Source organism: Drosophila ficusphila, unplaced genomic scaffold (assembly GCF_018152265.1).
Source record: "Drosophila ficusphila isolate 14025-0441.05 unplaced genomic scaffold, ASM1815226v1 contig_106, whole genome shotgun sequence".
In the NCBI taxonomy this organism is placed as follows: domain Eukaryota; kingdom Metazoa; phylum Arthropoda; class Insecta; order Diptera; family Drosophilidae; genus Drosophila; species Drosophila ficusphila.
Window position 1 is genome coordinate 11,609,898 of NW_025063993.1, and position 20,586 is coordinate 11,630,483.

The following is a 20,586-nucleotide window of genomic DNA, read 5'->3' on the forward strand; positions in this document are numbered from 1 at the left end:
ATTGTCAGCTTTCATTATTGTATTTACATAAATTCAAATAATATTATTGGCACTAATTTTTTTTATGGTATGGCTCATTCAATTCGAAAAAATAATGCATTCTTTTTAAAAAAGAAATGTTTTCTTCAACCCCAGTAAATTAATCATGATAAAATGTTGTTCCAGAAACTTTTAAAAAATTGAAATTAAATCAAATAAAATTTTTATTATTCGTTTTTTGGGACTTTTTATAAATTTGACAGTTTTTCATTGACGCATAGTTGCATGAAGTGAATTTCAGAGGGCGCGCAGTGAAGAAATGCTTGGTCATGTCTTGGGGATGATAGGCCAAAATTGATACTGCGTTGGGATTCCTTTCAGCCTTCGGTGACTCCAAAAACCGGATGGGTTTCTTTTTCGAGCGGCAGGTGGAATCGTGCAGTAGTGAATAAAAGAAGCCATTTTATTATTGGATTTCTAGCTTCCGATGGGAGCGCTGGTCTGTTCCGTTCCGTTTAGCCTTTTAATGGCTATCTTGGCCACGCCCTTGGTGCACTCTGTGGATCCGCCCATTAGGACGAGGAAGAGTCCGTTGTGCGCCACCGTATTCCACAGGCGTTCGATGGTCTTGTCCAGTTTCGCTACATTTCGCTCTGCGCTCTCCAATACGAAATCCTGCTCCGCCACGCGCAGATTCGTAATGGTGAGGGCATTTTCAAGTGCAATTTCGTTGACCTTGCGCACAGCTTCCTTGGGCGTCGAAACCTCGTGGATACGCACCGCCCGGCTGTTATCCTTGGGAGCTGCCTCTCCTGCCTTTTCGATGACTTCCTTAAGACGGGGCTCCAAATCGCCGACTGTCACGATGGCCGTTCGCTTATCCCGCTTGGCCACATGGGCAAATAGGTTATTGCTGATGGTATCTCCGCTGGAAGCGTTCAACAGCTCCTGCAATCGCTTCTGCTGCAAGAGGATCTCGTCGCCGAACTCGATGCTGTTGGCCAGCTTTGTCTTGACGAGCTTTAGCGTGGCACGAGAATCCTCAATGGAGTCGTGACCGTCGTCGTTCTCCTGAATATCCTCCTTCAAGAAGGTCTTCGCCAGGTGCTTCAGCTTGCTCTTGCGCCGCCGCACGCCCGAGATGTTGAAGCACACACTAGTATCGATCACGTACGGATGCATCATTCGCATCGCGTTCAAATCGGAGTTCAGCGACTGCCCCACCAGGATGGCATCAGAGGGCAGCAGGGCAGATACCTCCCTCTGCACTTCCTTCAGCCGCTTGGTCACCTTCTTCATAATGTCCTCGGTGATGCCCGAGTACTGGGTCAGATAGTCGGTGATCCGGTTGTTGGGCATCACCAGTGTTTCGTAAACGGTCTGGTACTTTTCGTTTACAATGGAGATTCGGGTCAGCTCGTTGACCCCCGCCTCCGTCTGACACATCTCACAATCAACACCGAACATGGGACTGCGGTTGGTCACCGGCGCGTACGATTCCTTAGTCATCTTGAAGTTTTGGAAGCGATTGTGCAGTTCGCCCTGCATTGGAATGGGATAACCCTCATCGACCAATTGCAACGCGGAGAGCAGGAGCTTGGTGCGCGGGAACTTGTCGTCCTCATGCAGGCCATCCGGCTCCGGCGCCCTGCTTTCGATGGGAAAGATGGTCTTGACAAACAGCGTGGGATCCTTGATCAGCTCAACGGCCGACTCCAGCGAACCGTGCTCGTCGATCAACTTGCGAGCCTGCACATTGGTGAGGGGAATCTGTAATAATCAACAATATGTTCATTTTGGATCTTGTGTAAGTGTTTCAAACAGAGCCCTACCTTGGCTATTTCGTCGATTATTTGACCTTCTTCCTTGGGCGGAAGAAGCATTTCCAGCTTTGTGTTGAATATTCTGTTGGTGGCCTCAAACCGGCTCTCGTTAGACAGGTAGTGGTAGAGAGAAAGTCCCTCCAGGATCACAACCACGCTGTGCGACAGGCTGACCCACTTCTCCACACTGCACCACCGATCCGGTCGGCAGGGACTCTTCTGGCCAATCAGAGCGGACATCAGCAGGTGCTGGATGTCGGCCAGAAAGATAGGTGTGCGTGCGTCCTGGGGTGTCTCCAGAGAGGCACGCTGTCCCATCTCCCGCAGTCGCAGGCCGGGCACATCCTCGAGCTGCCGCTTGCGACGGCGCAACTCCGCCGACAGCTGTTTGTACTGCTCCTCGGACAGGGAACAGTTTCCTTCGGGCAGGGTGTCACCTCCAGCCTCGTGTTTGCGACTTCTCTTTGCAGCGGGCGCATCGGTATCTACGGAATCGGTCGTCGTCGCAGTCTGTGAAGATCCTCCTGATTCCGTCTCCTGGTCTGGATTATTTCGGATTGTAAGGCGGTTGCGGGACTTCCGCTTGTTGGAAACCGTTACAAAGCCATCGTCCTCGTCCTGCGCTTTAGTTGGGCTCTTCTCCTCTGCCTCGGCCTCGTCGGCATCCTGTTTTTTGGCCAACTCCGCCTCGTGCAATCGATCCCTGTCGTTCAGCTCCATCAGATTCGCCAGCGCAGCCAGCTTCTTTTTCTTCTTCTCACTGCGCTCGTTCTGCTTGGCCGACAGCTGCTCCTTCATGCTGCTGCGCTTTCCGTTCAAGCTGTGGGCAATATTTAGCGGATTTTGTTTTAATTAAATAAATTAACAGTCTTCAAGTTTGTCAACACCAAAATTCAACATGTGCACATGCTGGATATTTTATCGATGCTCTAAAAACAACACGATGTATCGATGGTAAAGACATCGCTGTTATCGATGGTCATTGCTTTCACTAAGCTGAGTGGTTTAAAACTTTATAAGTGTAGCCGTTTTCCTATTATTCTTCTATATTTCTTACATTGATTTAAAGCGAAAGTTACAAGAGCAAACTAGCATAATATAAAATCAAAGGCACTCTGCATTATAAACCATTTATTAACAACTTTTGAATTGTGCGCCGAAAGCTAAATGGTGTGACCTTTTCTTGCTATCAACCACAAGCTAGTTGCTATGCGATGTTAGCTAAAAAGAGACGACAGCTGTACACATCCACCGTTAGAATGCCGCGTGCTTTTGGAAATACATGAAATTTCTAAATTTAATAAGCTTACTGACAATAAATATATTACGTGTAAATCAACGAAAGTGAATTGAACAAAACGCTCAAATATGTATACAGCTGTGAAGCCGCTATCAAAGTATCTGCAGTTTAAGTCGGTGCACATATACGATGCCATTTTTACCCTGCACTCGAAATGCACAGTGGCGTTGCTTTTGGCGTGCACTTTTCTGCTTTCCTCGAAACAATATTTTGGGGATCCTATCCAATGCATGAAAAGTTCGGACATGGACTACTTTCACGCCTATTGCTGGATCTATGGGGCCTACGTGCAGGCCAATGTCTCCGTTTCGCCTTCTTTTAATGGCGCCGTCCAGTGCCGACCTGGTAAGTTTAGTAATCCTCCAAAGAAAACTCCTTTTCCAAGCAAAGATTTCATATTACAGATGTTGTGGGTCGCGGCGTGGCCCCAGAAAATCGACGCTACATTCGCTACTATCAATGGGTTGTTCTGGTTTTGCTTTTGGAGTCCTTCGTGTTCTACTTGCCCGCCTTCCTTTGGAAGATTTGGGAGGGAGGTCGGCTGAAGCATCTATGCGACGATTTCCATAAGCTGTCAGTTTGCAAGGTCAAAAGCAAAGCGCATCTCAGCGTGCTGGTCAACTATTTCACCAGTGACTACAAGGAAACTCACTTTCGCTACTTTGCCAGCTACGTGTTGTGCGAGATCCTTAATCTGGGCATCAGTGTAAGTTCCCCCTTTTGGGGGATCTAATAGGACAAACCTTAATGCGTACTAACTTTTGAATTTCCTTACTTTACAGCTCTTAAACATCCTTCTCCTGGACGTATTTTTCGGCGGGTTTTGGTCCCGCTATTGGAATGCCTTACGAGCTTTGTACGCTGGCAACGTTGCCGAGTGGAACAGCATCACCATGCAGGTGTTCCCCAAGTGTGCCAAGTGCGAGGTGTACGAGGGAGGCCCCAGCGGTTCGGACAACATGTACGATAACCTTTGCCTGCTGCCACTGAACATGCTGAACGAGAAGATATTTGCCTTTCTATGGATCTGGTTCATTTTTGTGGCTGGATTGGTTTCCCTGAAGATCCTTTACCGCCTGGCCACCATTTTCCATCCTGGAATGCGATTCCAGTTGTTGCGGGCCAAAGCTCGATTCCTGCCCAGGTCGCATTTGCAGGTGGCCCTGCGCAACTGCAGCTTCGGAGATTGGTTCGTGTTAATGCGCGTGGGAAACAACATCAGCCCGGAGTTATTCCGCAAGTTGTTGGAGGAGATGTATGAAGCACAGTCCCTGACCAAGATCCCGCCAGGAGCGGATGAAGTCTAAAATCCAAGTATTGACACTTCAATGAATCTCATGTGACTGAAGTAAGTTTGCTTCTTTTCTAAATTACATCTTTAGTAGAAGACTAAGATGACGACTACACTATTCATTCACTTTCATAGAACTATATTCGATATGTACATATTATCGATCAAATTGTTAATTAATCTAAAACTCACTCTAAACGAAAAACAGTATTTTCAGTTGATTAAGTCAATTTCTTGCTTTTCGTACTCAGAAATGAAATACCTAAAATTGTATTGTTTTCTAAAAAGAAGTTATAAATGGAAATTGAACTGATTGGTTAATTGATCATTTCAAAGTCTCTCAGTTAATTTCTTGCTTCTCATACTTAAAAATGAAATACCTAAAATTGTATTATTTTCCAAAAAGAAGTTATATATTAAAATGAAACTGATTGGTTAATTCATAATTGATCATTCCAAGACATTACTATTATTTATGCCCCATTATTCTATTATACAATTTAAATGGTAATGAAGTTCTGCCCAATTGCTGTGATTCACTAATGCATTTGTATTAAAAACGGACAATCACAAATCTGGCCAGTCTTTCTTATTAAGACATACGAACTTATGCAGTGGGTTTTATAAGGATTCGATAACTATCATTAGAACCTACCTTTCCGATCTAGCAATGCTTCGCAAAGCAAGTCGTGTTCGGGTCCACATGTTGTCGGTTATCTTGGGTTGGTAGGTGTAGGATGAAGAACAGCCTTGCACATGCCGTTATAAGGCCTGAAAATATTCAGACTGCCAGAGCTTCTGCTGGCCACGGGTTCGCCGGATGGCTTCTTGGATGGATGGGGCATAAACTTTCTTTGCTTTCGCATCAATTTTTATTGACTGAGTTCTGCGGGTTAAAGGGAAAACTTGGTTAGACCTTGGATTTCGCTTTGTTTCGCCTCCGCTGCGATACTTACATTATGTCTGATAATAAAATTTTGATAAGAGTTTTTTTTCTACGTTTTTCTAGAGAATATGCATGTGTTTATCTGTTTTACTGCCGTTGGTGGTTTTTAAATATGTTTTTTTTGGTAACTGATGTTTGAGCTCCAAGCCTTTTTTGTTGGCCGTTTTAAACTTAGAACAAAAATGTTCTTATTTTGAGTACGTTGTACGAAATTTGTAAAAAAATGATTTGGAAATATGAGCGACAATTAGGAATGGAGTCTGGGCCTGCTTAGCTTAAATGAAGTCAAAGCCAACATTGTTGGCTAGGTGGGTGGCTGGTTCGTTGCTCTGTAAATTCCCCTTCAACTTGCACTTTTAAGCGGTCATTTCAGCTGACCGACGCAGTTGCTGGGCCAATTTTCATTAACCAAAAAACGCTTAAGTTCAAAACGAAGCAGAAAAGTGCAGCAGTGGCCGGTGGAAGTGGGTCGTTCGCCCGGTGATCCACTTTCCGGAAGCCTTCATAAGCGGCGCACTCGGCCACCGCCGGCTTCAGTTGCCGTTCGCCGGGCGGATGGCGCGGAAGTCGTCGTCGTCGTAGTCGTTATCATCGTCGTGGAATCGTGGATATCAAGTTCGGTCTTTCCGATTGCTTTTTGTGGATTTTTGTTTGAGTGAATTGCTGTAACCCGACGCTCCTTGTTGGCCAGCCAATTTAACAAAGTGCTAAACATAAAAATATAACCAAAAGAAGGCAGAAAACGTTGCTGAAGTTATAGTGGCAAGCAAAATAAGATTAAAAAGCAACTACAATAAAAAATGTGCAGAGCTTAAGTGATACGTTAAGAGTTTTAAATAAAAAGTGAAGATGAATTACAACATGGATGGTATGTGTGAAGTACTGCCGTATATAAGTCCCAATTGTTATATTAAGTGTTTAAATTTTCATTTCATTTTTCTCGTTTGGAAACTGTTATTACAAACTTTATATGATAATGTATTGTGTTGACTAAGATTTTAATTTGAAAAAGTAACTAATCGCCCAACTTAACTATACCTTAAAAAATATAAATCGTATAAAATACATTTCCGTACGCGTTGGCACTTGATGGTCAAAGATTTTTTTGTTACCAATTTTCACCCACGTATGTGAACATTTTAAGCAAGAAAGTGATTTCCATAAACTGGTTGTAAGTTCCAATTGAACATTGATCAGCATTTTTATCAAAATTATTGTGAAACTGCTGAACAGGCCAGAAAGTGCTGACCCAAACAAACCGAGAAAAAAAATATTATGATTAAAATAAAAGTATGTAAAATTATTTTTAAAAGAAGTGGGGAAAGCAAAAAAACCAAACAAGTAAACAAATTTTAAATAGGCAATTGGGTGAATAATAAGGCAATTGTTGAATGTGAATGTAATTGAAACCGGAATTCTTTAGAACTGGAGGCCACCAGGTTGCTACGACATCCCCGACGTTGGTGGAGCATTGGTTATGGCAAACGCATCGTGGCCATCTCGGTTCTGGTTATCATCGTGCTGCTATTTTCCCTTATTTATCATGGTCTTGTCGTGGAAAGAATGGGTAGGTTCACCTAGTAACTTATTACTTAAAGAATTGATTTATTGATACCACCATTTACAGATCGCGTGCAGCAGATTGCCGCCTTGAATGCAAGGCACCAACTGCTTTCCAACCAGCCATTTGAAGAGGATCAGTCTGCTCTGATTATGAGTCCCCAAACCTTACACTTTAAGTTGCTTGACGAGGACATTAATAACAATGTAATAGATGAAAGCAAGAATAAAAAAGGAAACACTTGAAGCGTATGTTGGTAAAGTTCCGCTTAAATAAGAAGCATCGCTATCGCCGGGAGTTGTCTAGCTTGGATTTGCTTGATCCCGTGCAAATAGAGGCCAACATGCAGCATCTTTACTCCAAGTTGAGAAGCAAAAGAGCGAGGGAAACTCTGACTCAACTGGAGCACGAGTATGTGCGGTGCAAGAAGCAGACTCCACAGGATTGCATGTCCGCCTTTTTGCGGATGTACAAGATGGCCAAGGAGGTGACCGAGAAAATGGAAAAGATGCGTGCCATAATGCGGGAGCAGCAGCCCAGGCTGGAATCGAGCAGCATGGAGTCCGAAGGAGACAAGGGTACATTTGCTTCGGGTGATCTAATCCAAGAGACAACTACAGCAATCACAAAGGTGGCGAATGTCACTGGAAAGCCCTTGCGAACTAAGAACAAACCCTCCAGGATCAGCTGGATTATCGATGGGCATGATGAGAGCGAAACTTTTACTGATGATGCTCCCAAGACGAAAACAGTAAAGAAGCCAGAAGTCACCACTAAATTAGTATATAATACAAAAACAGAACTAGAAGAAACCACCACCGAGGGGTTGAGTAAGGAGAATCTAACCTGGATTCTGGACCACTTTGATAAGCCAAGAGAAATAGTGCGCACGACTGAGGGACCCAGGCACCGAACCACTAGAAATGCAACCTCCGAATCCGAAGAATCTTTAAAAACTACTTTATTACCAGAGACAGAAACTACGAACAGTAAATTAACCGCCACCACACAAGGTGGTTCGGAATTGAACACCACTACTGATGCAGTTGTACAAACCACCACTACTGCCCAGCCAAAATTGTCATTTGATTGGATAATCGATGGCGCTGAAGATAAGAAGCCGCAAGAAGAGTCCATTAACACAACGACGACCACTTCAACCATTGGTACCACGGAAGCCACCAGTGCTACCACAGAGCAGCCGAAAATAAGCTACGATTGGATCATCGATGGTCGTGAAGTTAAGGAGCAGAAGAATAACTCGAATACAACCTTGTCCGAGAGCACCACCGAAGCCACTGGTACAACCACAGGGCAGCGAAAACTGCAGTTCGATTGGATCATCGATGGGGAGGAAGTTGTGGAGCGGCATGAAAACTCCACCACCACCACCACAACAACAACAATGCCAATTAGTACGACGACAGAAGTGCTTCAGATCTCCACTGTCCATCCCACCAAGCCAAAAGCAGTGAAGATCAGCTGGATAATCGATGGTGAGGAAGCTAGTGATGAGAAGAGCAGCCCCACCACAACCCTTCCTAAGTTAACTACCAGAGAGGCGATCAGCGAGGCAGAAGAAGCACGCTCCTCACATCCCCTGGACAACCCGAGCAGCATCGAAAACATGCTGGACAGTTTTGAAAAACACGAAGAGGACAAGCCTATTCTCAGGGTGCTGAATGGAAATGAATCCTCCCAGGAAGCCACCACGGAACTCTACGAACGACAGGTGTGGCTGAAAAAGTTTGAGGAGCAGGCTAGTCCGAATCAAAACGAGCTGATAGATACTTTTGGCACAGCTTTGGATGCCAAAGTGCTGGATAAAATGGGACCGAAGATTAATCCGCTTAATGGTCATGTTTGGAATGGTGAGAGTTATATATTTCATAGTAAAATAACTTTAATAATATTGTTTTTTTTTGTTTAGCTGCGGATGCCCAGATCCTCAGCCTTTGCGAGCGAGTGGCCCTGAAAATGCGCAATAAAGTATCTGAAGGTGAAACCAATGAAAAAGGGGAAACCTTTACCGCGTCGCCTAGTGTGCAGTTTACGAGTAGAGCTCCTGGTGGATTCCCAGTCTCCGGAGAAACAATGAAGGCCTCTGCTCAGTTTATGTTTAATCCGAACTTTGGAATGCCCAGTATCCCCGTCTGCTTCTATATGACTCCCGCCAACTTCCGAATGCCCATGTGGTCGAGCACTCCGACATTTATGGGCATGCAAGGTGCTCACTTTGGAGGCTCCTCGAACCCAGGCGGGGGCATTTTCTTTGTGCCGCAGCAATTCGGACCGAGTGGCAACTTTTTCGGAGGAAGTGGCGGTTCGGGAGCTGGTGGGCAGGGACCTAATATTTTCTCCAAGAACGCCTCACCGCAGAAGCCCCAGAACAGTCAGCAACAGCAGGTGTACTGTAGCTACATGCAGAATCAATCTGGTCAGGGAGCAGGACAATCGCAGACATCCAGTCAACAGCCGCTGGGTGGCCAGACGAGCTTCTCCAATGCCAACTTTAAGATGAGGCATGCCAATCAGTCGAGTTCTGGCCATAAACAGGGCCAGATCATTTACGCCAGCTATGCAGGATTGCCACAACAACCGATTCAGGAGCGTTCCAGGTGCCCCGAGCCGGATCAGTTGTCCTGCTTTGGTCAACGAGAGTGCATAGCCGCCTCGAGATGGTGCGACAATGTTGTGGATTGTTCGGATGGCAGTGATGAGTCCGCTTGCACCTGTGCAGATCGGGTGGATGAAGACCGTTTGTGCGACGGTTATGCAGACTGCCCCATGGGTGAGGACGAACTGGGCTGCTTTGGCTGCGAACCTCTGGCTTACTCCTGCTATGAAAACCCGGAGGAGTTCGCCAGACATAACCGCTCTACAATCTCCATGTGTTACAATCGAATTGAGCGGTGCGATGGAATTATGAACTGCCTGAATGGACGCGATGAGCAGCAGTGCAGCATGTTGGTCACTGATGTGGCGGATCATATGGTATTTGAATTACGATCTAAGATGAAAAATCTGTTATGCTAATATTTCAACATTTCTAGTCTCACGCCGCATCTGCTTCTGAGGGTTTTCTGTACCACAACCATCGTGGCGATTGGCATCCTGTGTGCAACAATGGCGAAAAGTGGGCTGCTTCCGCCTGTGAGCTGGGTGGTAAAGGGGGAGTGGCTCAGCCAGTTCAACTGAACGTCACCTTCAAGGCACTCACTTTGCCGGGACCTTTTATTGAGCCTTCACTGCATGCAGGAGTCTTGTTTGCACAGGCCTGTCACGGACGCAGTAGCCACGATTCGTTGGTGGATCACGTGGCCTATGTCAAGTGCCCACCGATGCAGTGTGGTGTGATTCACAAGCCTCCAAAGATGGAGCATTCGAAGAGAGCAAAAAGAGCAGTATCGCAGTCGAAGGAAATCGTTGGCGATGGCCGTATTGTTGGTGGAAGTTTCACAAGTGCTTTGCAGTGGCCTTTTGTGGTGGCCATTTATCGTGATGGCAAATTCCATTGCGGAGGAACCATATACACGGACCGTTGGGTGAGTGAATAGTATAATTTATAAATTAGGTACTCAGCTAACTTGCTTGTATTGTACCAAAAGATCATCAGTGCTGCTCATTGTGTTATCAACTTTGGCAAATATTACTACGAGGTGCGTGCCGGTCTCCTGCGCCGCACAAGCTACTCACCCGCGACCCAGATTCAGTCCGTGTCCCATGTGGTGGTCCATCAGGCTTACGAGAGAAAGAGTATGCGCAACGATCTTTCTCTATTGCGCTTGGTCAACCCGCTTCAATTTAATCGCTGGGTGAAGCCCATCTGCTTGCCGGACAAGGGAAGAACCACGCTTGGGGACGATTGGATATGGGGCCCTGAAGAGAACACTCTATGCACCGTGGTGGGATGGGGAGCCATTCGGGAAAAGGGTCCGAGCAGTAAGCACAACTAACACATTTTAACAATCAACCATTATATCTTTATTTTATATTTACACAGGTGATCCCCTGCGCCAGGTAGTAGTGCCCATTCGAAAGCGCTGCGTTGATCCAGAGGATCAGGCATCAGAGGACATTTGCGCTGGCGATCCGAGCGGAGGTCGTGATGCGTGCCAGGGTGACTCGGGTGGTCCGCTTTTCTGTCGCAGCGTTTCGCAGCCGGAGGAGTTCTATCTCGCCGGTGTGGTGAGTCACGGAAACGGCTGTGCTCGTCCTCAAGAGTTTGGCGTCTACACGAGAGTCACTCTCTACCTGGACTGGTTGGAAATGGCGACAACTCCGCGACTTTTGCCCCAACGACAGCCGATCCAATTGTGTCCCGGATTCATCTGCGTCTGGGGCGGTAAACGGTGTATAGCTAAACGCCAGCGCTGTGACCGAAATGTTGATTGTCTCGGCGGCGAGGATGAGGTGGGATGTTCCTACAACTTTATACCAGACATGGTTGGTGGTACACAGAATGTGAGCAGCACAACCGAGAGTGACTATCATCCAGTAAAGGAGCATGAAAGTAAAGCGGAAAGTAAAATGCGGGAGGTTATTCCATTTGAAGATATAGATTTAAAAAAGGAAGAGAACGAGGATGAGGCCTGGGAAAGCACCACTTCTTTGGAAGAAAATGAAACCACCCAGTTGGATTTGTCTTTTACAGAAGAAATAACGACATCAACTTTACGTGGTATAGCTACTACCGAGGGGATTACGGCTCAAAGTTCTACAACTATTGATTCAACCACAAGTCCTTCAACTAAAATGACATCCACAATTTCTCAAACAACCCTCGCATCTACGACAGCAGAAACATCAACACTTGCATCTACTACAATTGAATCTGAATTCGAATCAACTTTACAAACTACTCTTCCAACTACTGTGGTTCAATCTACAACAATTCCCACCTCAACAGAGGACTTTAAGAAGCTCACCGATTTGGTTACTCACTTTATAGAGAGTACAACCTACGGAACCACCAAGGAACAAGCTACAACAATTCCTACTTCAACTGAGGACTTAAAGAACGTCACCGATTTGGTAACTCAGTTTGTAGAGAGTACAACTTACAGAACTACCAAGGAACAAGAATCATCTACTTCCACCCACATAATTACAACAGAAGGACCCAGCACAGTAACTACAGAGGGCGTTAGGGAAACCACTGTCACAGAACATATAACCACAATTAGCAGCACCGTCACCACGCCTTTTACCACAATCACTACTACCAAAACCACTGAAAACCCTGGAGAAACCACTAGAACCACAATAGCTCCAACAACCACTACAAAATTAGCTAAGACAACCACAACAAAGAGCAGTAGCAGCCATCCCAAAACCGACCAGGTGCTAATTCCCAACAAATTCGTATGTAAAGAGTGAGTAATATCCTTCATAAAAATTCCTTGAATTCATTTTGTTTCAATGTATGCAATTTCTTTCTTTGTTTAAGAATGTCTCAAATTGTGGATATTATGATGCGTTGTGACCGTAAAGTGGATTGTGAAGATGGAACCGATGAACTGAATTGCACATGCAGGGACTATTTGAAGGGATCCCTGGCCGCTCTTATTTGCGATGGCAAAGCGGATTGCGAGGACCTTACTGACGAGCAGGATTGCTGTAATAACTATGACAAAATTATTTAGAGTATTGCATTAAATATGCTCTATTCACTTTCAGTTGATTGTAAAGCTAATGAATTTCGTTGCCCGTTGTCTAAAACTTGCCTGCCTGTTAGCAAACGTTGCGATAATGAAGTGGATTGTAAGTTCAAGGAAGATGAAAAAGATTGCTGTAAGTAAAAATTAAGGCACTCTAAAAAAATTTCCAAATTATTTACCTATTTTCCCCTGCCAGTTGCATTGACCAATGGTCACGATGTTCACTTCGATGTGCACCAGCAGCCCAAGTTCAGCAGCGCTGGAATCTTCTCCAGAAACGCCCACGGCGTTTGGCGTGTTGTCTGCGCCCACGAGACGGGTTATCATGAGCACCAGGCCAACACGGCGCATGCTGTGTGTGCACTCCTCGGCTTTAAAGGAGCTCACTATTTCAATAGCTCAGAGTTTGTAAGCCAGCAGGAAATGCAGTCCATTACACCGGAGCTCAAAGCGGGCAAGACTCGCATGGTGGCTCAAATTCGTTCCATGGTCGGTGACAATATCCAATTGACAGATAACGAGGTCATAATCCCCGAGCTTGGTCTACCTACCGGCTCAAGGCCGGGAAAGGATCGTCTATTGCCTCGAAAGTGTGTGGGCATTTACGTCGAGTGCAATCCCCTGTCCAATAAAACCACACCCCTCAAGACCTTCAGTGCTGGGCAACCTGTGAAGCAAAAGCCAAAGGAGCAGATTCCGGTCCTGCTGCCCACCATCGAAACCCACAACAGGCCGAATGTGCACTTTAAGCCGCAGACTGAACCGTTGGTTGTGAATAAAAAGGATGAGATTCTTGACCGCCTGGACAATCTTATCAAGAGTAAGAAGAACAAAACCATTTTGGTGAATGAACAGCTTCATGAGGCTATCGAGGAGCTGCATTGGCCCTGGCTGGCTGATGTCTATTCCAATGGCGACCTTTGGTGCATCGGAGTGCTTATCGACAAGCATTGGGTGCTGGTCCACGAGAGCTGTCTGTTTGGCATTGCTTTGGAGACGCACTACGTTAGCGTCTTGTTAGGAGGTGGAAAAACAAAGCGATCGGCACACAAAAGCAATCACGAGCAGATCCGACGTGTGGATTGCTTCGAGGCAGTTGCAAAGTCCAATGTGTTGCTTTTGCACCTCGAGCGGCCGGTGAGATTCACCCACCAAGTGCTGCCCACCTTCCTGCCTGACAGGTGAGTTTCTGAATTTTAATTAAAGGCCTTCAATATACATGGTTTTCTTGCAGCTACCATCATAACAAAAGCGCAACGAGGGACTGCATCAGTGTACTTCATGACGACGCCACTGGTCGAATTAAAACTGTGGCAATCGCCCGGATAGACAACGTACCCAACTGCGATTCCTGCTACAAACTTCAGGAGAAGCAGCCGCCGGCTAATCTGATGCGCCTACTGAATGTGAGCGCCGAGGACATGGCATCCATTTCGGAGGAGGTAGAACTCATTAACGGGGTGGCCCCCACTGAGCTGCCTGCAATTACGAAATTCACCAGCTGCAATCAATTTGGCCTGAAAAATGCCAGCGACTCGCATCACAATCCAAGCGATCAGGGCGTGCTGGTATGTCGTGATTCGCACACAGGCTGGTTCCCAACGGCCATGTTCAACTACAACAATTCCGATTGCCAAAGTTTCAAGCAGCCATTCGGCATTCGGACCCTGGAACTGGCATACAAATCGCTGCAGGATATAATAGGTGTGCTGAGTGTACTCGCAAATCGTTTCGAAATCTAATTTAAATTCCCCGAATAGACAAGCCAAGCTGCAAAATCCTTCAGCCAGCCCCGGAATGCACCACACATCGTTGCCCGCTGGGTGCTTGTCTGCCACAAGCGGCCATTTGCAACGAGCGGTCCGATTGTCATGATGGTAGCGATGAAGATGAAGCCGAATGCCGCCAGCAGAAACAGCGTTGTGCTCCCGGCGAGATGAAGTGTCGCACCAGCTTCAAGTGTGTGCCGAAAAACAAGTTTTGCGACCACGTGCGTGACTGCGAGGACATGACGGATGAGCCAACCATCTGCAGCTGTTTTACCTATCTGCAGTGAGTTTAAGTCAAAAATATTAAGGGTTTAAAGATTTTTAAATTAATTATTAATCTTTATGTTAAAGAGCAACGGATCCCTCAAAAATATGCGATGGCAAGCGAAACTGCTGGGATAAAAGCGATGAGAGTTCAGTCCTGTGCAATTGCACTGCGGATCATTTCCAATGTAGTTCGTAAGTAACTAGAATATTCTAATAATTTACTCCTCCTACTCACTTTTCAAAACAGCTCTCCTGAAGATTGCATTCCTCGTGATTTTGTGTGCGACAAAGAGAAAGATTGCCCCAATGGCGAAGATGAACGTTATTGCTTTGGTATTGAACACCCTTTGGAGCAGCAGAAGAAGGATTTCTGGGCCAATAGTCAACACACGTAAGTTATCAAACCTCATTATCTACAAACTGTTGTTGATTTGAAGATAATCTATTTTAGGCAGCCAGAGATAGCTCCTCAGTACGGACAGGTAATTGAACAGACCTATGGCATCTGGCATACAAAATGCTTCCCCAAAAGCAAGCCCCCGCAAGTTGACGAAGTGCGTGAGATATGCAAGAAGCTGGGTTACAATCCATACAGACAGCCCAGCTATCGGTTAATTGACGATGAGGAAAACAAACCCGTGCACACCTATGAGATTGCGGATAGACAGGGACGCAGTTTTAGTAACGAATCTCTGGTCGGAAAGTACCGAGATTCCACAAAAGCCCTGATTATCAGTAAATTCTCGCCGCTGCAATTAAATGAGCGCCTTACTCTGTTCGTCAAATCCAGCCGACCAATTGCTGAGCTGGTCAGGTGGAATGCCACCGATTCCAGCATGTGTTATAGGCTGGAGATCCGGTGTGCCTAATGGTGACGATACATACCTCGTAAGTGGATCCATCGTTCTCTCGTGATTGTCTTTTGTGCGTTTTAGTAGCAAATAAATGCGAGAGCTGTACACATTTTATTATGAACTTGGTTTTATTTTAATTTCATATTATTTTTTATCAGTTTGCGCTCGCATATTTTGCATAGTTTTCATTTCATTTGGTTTTGGTATTAAGCTTGGGAGTTTGGGTATATTCATTATTTTAGTTTAACAAACGAGTTTTTCGCTTTTATAAATGTAAAAAATCGCCTTTGTTATGTCAAAATTCAAACAATGTAATCAATTAAAGCACTTAATTAGTGTTGGGTTTCCTTTAAATTCGTTAAAAAGACGTAGGTTATCGTATTTTAAGATTAGTTTTTATGAAAGAAGGTACTTGAGAACTATAAGTACTTGCACCCCTCGAGAGTAGTTACGCAACATTTTTGGAAATAAGTTAATCCCTCGGGTGCATCGTTGGTAATATAATAATTATAATTTTAGGACCTTAAAAATCGTTAACGTCAGTTTAAGGGAATGTATAAGAGTAACTAGTTAAATGTATTCATAAGTCTTTGGCGCAGATTAGGATAAAGATTTTGGGAATACTTCTAGGAGGTAATTTCTTTATAATTCATTAGATAAACGCAAACGTTAGTTGGGACTTGGGTTAGGCAAAATACTTTCAAAGTTATTCGGTTTTGTTTGATTAATGTCAAGATCTCTTTGTACAATAAATAATTTCCTTTTATAATTTGAAATTGAATCACAAATGTCATTAAAGTATTATAAGTATGCATAGGTAAATGCTTAGGCTAGAGTTAATCATTCCGAATGGCGATTAGTTAGTAAAGTGTGCGATTTATATGAACCATGTGTGCGTTTTCCTACCCGGTAGTCATGCATATTATTGTAGTTTGTGACAACAAAAAAATTGCAGATCTATTTTCGGAAAAGTCGGACTTAATTTAAAATTAATTTTTCATTGCAATGCAGGAAGATGCCCTTTAGGTGATCTATTAAAGACTACCGGGTATCTTAGTCGGTTTTCTCGACCATTGAATTTCATTTTGTTATGTATATAGTGAGCGCATTAAAAAGCGATGCATGTGTGTAGATTGTTGGTAGAGAGTGGAGTCCACTGATTGGTTTCTAGGATTGGTTTTGTAGCACAGGCAAACAGTTCTTAACACAACCTTTGACAATTCTAAGTTTAAGAGTATTTAGGTTCGTAGAGTTCGGAAGAAAGCGTAATAGGGGTAAATTTTGGAGCCCAACTGGCTTAGTCTAAACTAGTGTTATGCTCAATTTCTTTCGTTTCGTTTCGCGCGGGCCAATTAAATTTCCGTGATTCTTACATTTCGTTTACGTTGTCATGAAACACAGCAGTTTATATATTTACATATCTAACATACCTACTAAATTAGGCTTAGGATTTCGTTAACTTTACTAACTACGACTTCTCCATGAAATGGTTTACTTTCTGTTGCTAAAATCTTAATGGAATAGTTGGTGCGTTTTTATTTACAAATTGATTCGTTCTAGTTGTTCTCATAGTGTATAGTACTTTAAAGCTTATGAAGAGTTAGTATATTTCACTGGATGAGTTCAGATTTACTGAAAGATTGGACCACGGACATTCAGCTGAATATCCGCGAACTATTTTTAATGTCGTTGTAAATATGTGATGGTAGTAGATGATTTGTATATTTAAGTAATGGCGATTGTTCGCTGCCCTTGGGCAATTGTGATTTAAATAATGTCTAACGATATTTACGATTTTTTCCAATCTTTCTATAGGTGCTGCCGCCTAAAAGCATTCAAGCAGTTCTTTGAACTAAAATTATAACAGTTCTCCCAATTTTCGGCCTAAAATTATGCATCATGCTCTACTGATCAATGCTAAAGGTAAGCAACTTTTCTCTCTGCTATTTTCCATGAAAATTGCTGTTCAAACAAGAAAAAAAACTGAAAAAACTCAAACGGGAATATAGTCAATAAATAATTCATATATTTTGCTAGAACTTGCACACACAATAGTTGCCTTAGGCGTAAAACAAATCTCTCACTTGCAATAAATAACTAAAAATTAAACATAAAATAATGATATCTGTAGTGAAACTGCAGGCGTCAGAATAACCTTGTGCGTTTTTTCCGAATCGTCAAACTTTGGCTTAGACTAATTAACCGTAACATAAACAACTAAAACAATATAATTAACATAAAGAGAAAAAACTAAAGTTGACTTTACACAACATGTGATGCGTATACAAAATCCTTTCAAACGTTGACTACAACATTTTGATTACCTGAACTTCTTCAGCTTGAAGGGGGAACTTTTATTCGTTATCTAACTTGAGGGATTTAAGATTAGTTTGAGTTTCCATATTTCCCTGTCTCGTCACTGATTGCTACGAAGTCCTTAAGTTTACTTCCGCTCCGTCTTCTCCTCGTATTGGGTTGGTGGCGTGTTTTCCTGGGTCCTCACCAGATGCGATGGCAACTGCATGTTGAGCGGATCATTGATCCTTCTGAGATTGTATTCCAGCTCAGCTGACTTTCGTTTCAGTTCATTGTAATGCTCCACATCGAATTGGATCTTCTTGGCGTTCCTATAAAGGGTGAGCGAGTATTCGCGGTTCTTCACATCCTCCATCATGTACTCCTAGGAGTTAAATAAAAGTATATGAGCTCATGGAGTGTTAAGATATATTTTGCCAATACACTTACCCGCTTTGTGACGCAATAGTAGGCATACATTGCCATTGTCGTGCCGTAGGTAACAAAATAGGTAACCGGCTCCATGATATCCCAAGAGTATTCCCACCAAGTCAGTCGCGCCAGAATGCCAAATTGCACGGACATTAGGCCGAGGCCCATCCAAGTCATAAAGTTTGTTCGACGAGCTGCCTTTTTGCTCAGTTCCAGTTTTTTCTAAAAGAAGCAACTTTTTTATAGAAATGAAAAACTTTAAAAGCATGGTTGTTACCTCTTCCAGTGGCTCGAGTTCATAGCGTAGGGTTTCCAGTTCTTTGGCCAGTTGATTGCTCTTCTCTAGCTGATATTCGCCAACATTGAATGCCTCGTAGAGCTGTAATATTAAAATCATATCGATGAAATTCCATAAAATTATGTCTCAAAATGTTTCTACCTCACCTGAGCAATAACTTTGCGCACGTCACCCACTTTGTCCAATGATTCCACTGTGATCTTCTCCCGTTTCGGTGGATTGACCTCCAATGTCCGGTTATTGATTTGTATGCTGTTAACGCAAATGGCTTATATTTGGTTTTCCGCTAATAATTCTTAATCCCTCACCTGAAGGAGTCATCCAACAAGCTTTCGATGGTGCAGGACGAAGCGATTCGTACACCATGCTTGTTGATCACCGCAGCTCGATCGATGCCGCGGTCCTCAGCCTTAAGCATGGCTAACAGATCGCCAACGTTGTGGGAGATCGGTTTCAGGGCGAACTGGCAGAGTTCATTCCGACTGGGAAGCCGAACAGTCATATGTGGCATACCATTCACGTATTCCACGTAGATGTCGTCTGGGGGAAAAAATTAAAGTTAAGTTTTATTTAGTAAAATGTAAAATACGCCACAACAGGCCTTAAACCAGCACATGAATGCCTATAACTTTTCTAAATCATATCCGATTTTGGATTGGTATACCACAAAATGATTGTGACATAGTACCCTAAAAAACTGCATCATGTGTTTGGTTTTGATTTTTGGGTCGATTGTTATAATCGTCATCAATTTAAAAATTTAGCTAAAACATTAAATTTTTTTAACCTTTACGAATCTCATGAATTTCTCATTGTATACATATTAAATTCATTTTTCGTTTCGCAAATGAACTATAGATTTTGAAAGTTACAAATTTTTGTAAACATTTTTAAACGGACAGAAAATCAGCAGACATTTCCGATTGTGCATTTTTTTAAAAGAGTTCTATGAACTCCCTTCACTTCCCCAAACAGTTTCTCTATTCGGATGTGTGCCACTCTGGGCTGCAGTTTTCCTAGGTTGTAATTAACCAAAAGCCACTCAAGGTTATTCGCCAGGCTGGCTCAATTCAAATGCAGTTAGGCGTTCGAATTGCTTGCTGAGCCGTGACTTCTTCAGCGTCTCTCTAGGAAAAAGACGCAACAAAGCCTGGTAGCTGGCAGTTTAGGCTTTCAAATGGATGACATTGCGGATTTTGACAAACATTTCAATTAGCAGCATCTAATCGCATTCCAGGTGGCGGTGCATCGCATCGCAAAAATGATAGTCATCTCCGAGCTGTGCGGCCAACGAAAAGTTTTCACTTTGTCGCATGTGGGATTTATGCAGCCATGAAGTAGCACAAACATATATTTATCTGTATCGCTGCCACTCATGCAAGCAGCCACCAAATGCAACCACACGCCACTGCAACCACCAACACAACGCCATCAACTTCTATGAAGATTTTCTTCTCATATGATACACAAAGAAAAATCACTTGAAATATGGACTCCTTTTTTCCCAATATTAAAATATATAAAAAAAATTAAGCGACGCTTTTTAAATATCTCAGATATTAAAAGGCTAACTTATTTTTGTTATTTTTGGGAATATTTCAGATCTCCCTTATTTTATATTTTTCTCTCTGTGGTTGAGTTTAAATCGCCTTCACCAACTGGGCTTGGTTGTAAGTGTTAGATGGGTCTGTTCAACCCATTAGCAATCGTAGTCGGCGCCAAATGTGGGTAACTAGTGTTGTTACTGTTGCTGTTTTAACTTGGCTAACCGTCAAAGCCGAAGAAGAAGCCGCCGCTCATTGCTCGCTGGCTTCTACGATGATTATTTTCATGGACTTTGATTTTTTGGGATTTTAAACATTTTATGTTTTCTTTTTCTTCGCTGCTGCTTCTTCTCCTCCGTAGGCTTCTTCTGCTTTTATTGATAGTTTCAGATTTTTGTTTTAATTTTCAGTTAACTTTCTGATTTTCGCGCTAGCAGACGTGTGTGTCTCTCTTTCGACGTTTGAGTGGCGGATAATTTGTGTGTACGTGGCAGCCCAAAAAGCAATCAATGCTGACTATAACATAATAATCTCAATTAAGTGAGAAGCTGTGAAAATATCCATCAA

General features: G+C 43.7%; 4 protein-coding genes across 10 annotated transcripts in view; 2 read left to right on the plus strand and 2 right to left on the minus strand.

Annotated features, from left to right (window-relative positions):
• Nucleotides 1-185: 185 nt before the first annotated feature.
• LOC108093183 (small RNA degrading nuclease 5) lies at nt 186-5,583 on the minus strand. The gene is made up of 4 exons (XM_017193138.2): nt 5,350-5,583; nt 5,049-5,279; nt 1,812-2,622; nt 186-1,749 (listed from the first exon to the last, which is right to left on the minus strand). Exons 2-4 carry the CDS (start codon nt 5,096-5,098, stop codon nt 457-459), a joined length of 2,154 nt encoding a protein of 717 aa, XP_017048627.1. The 5' UTR covers nt 5,099-5,279; nt 5,350-5,583; the 3' UTR covers nt 186-456.
• On the plus strand, nt 3,047-4,859 carry LOC108093184 (innexin inx4). Its single transcript, XM_017193140.2, has 3 exons — nt 3,047-3,447; nt 3,507-3,808; nt 3,885-4,859. Exons 1-3 carry the CDS (start codon nt 3,171-3,173, stop codon nt 4,407-4,409), a joined length of 1,104 nt encoding a protein of 367 aa, XP_017048629.1. The 5' UTR covers nt 3,047-3,170; the 3' UTR covers nt 4,410-4,859.
• Nucleotides 5,584-5,897: 314 nt separating the features above from the next.
• Nucleotides 5,898-15,564, plus strand: LOC108093087 (serine protease nudel). Its single transcript, XM_017193015.1, is given in 17 exon segments — nt 5,898-6,207; nt 6,763-6,906; nt 6,967-7,125; nt 7,128-8,771; nt 8,831-9,894; nt 9,954-10,445; nt 10,509-10,842; nt 10,904-11,778; nt 11,878-12,275; nt 12,350-12,519; nt 12,580-12,693; nt 12,757-13,741; nt 13,795-14,264; nt 14,321-14,612; nt 14,681-14,788; nt 14,844-14,987; nt 15,048-15,564. Coding segments are annotated over 17 exon segments (7,830 nt in total). The 5' UTR covers nt 5,898-6,188; the 3' UTR covers nt 15,466-15,564.
• A 1,890-nt stretch (nt 15,565-17,454) lies between these two features.
• LOC108093088 (calcium uniporter protein, mitochondrial) overlaps nt 17,455-20,586 on the minus strand; it is a 43,511-nt gene continuing 40,379 nt past the window's right edge. For all 7 annotated transcript variants that reach the window (XM_017193017.1, XM_017193018.1, XM_017193016.2 and 4 more), the window contains 5 exons: nt 18,784-19,015; nt 18,622-18,727; nt 18,455-18,556; nt 18,196-18,399; nt 17,455-18,130 (listed from right to left, as the gene is read on the minus strand). In XM_017193017.1, the coding sequence (XP_017048506.1) occupies nt 17,894-18,130; nt 18,196-18,399; nt 18,455-18,556; nt 18,622-18,727; nt 18,784-19,015 (881 nt within the window). In that variant the 3' untranslated portion in view covers nt 17,455-17,893. The remainder of the gene's footprint in view (nt 18,131-18,195; nt 18,400-18,454; nt 18,557-18,621; nt 18,728-18,783; nt 19,016-20,586) is intronic.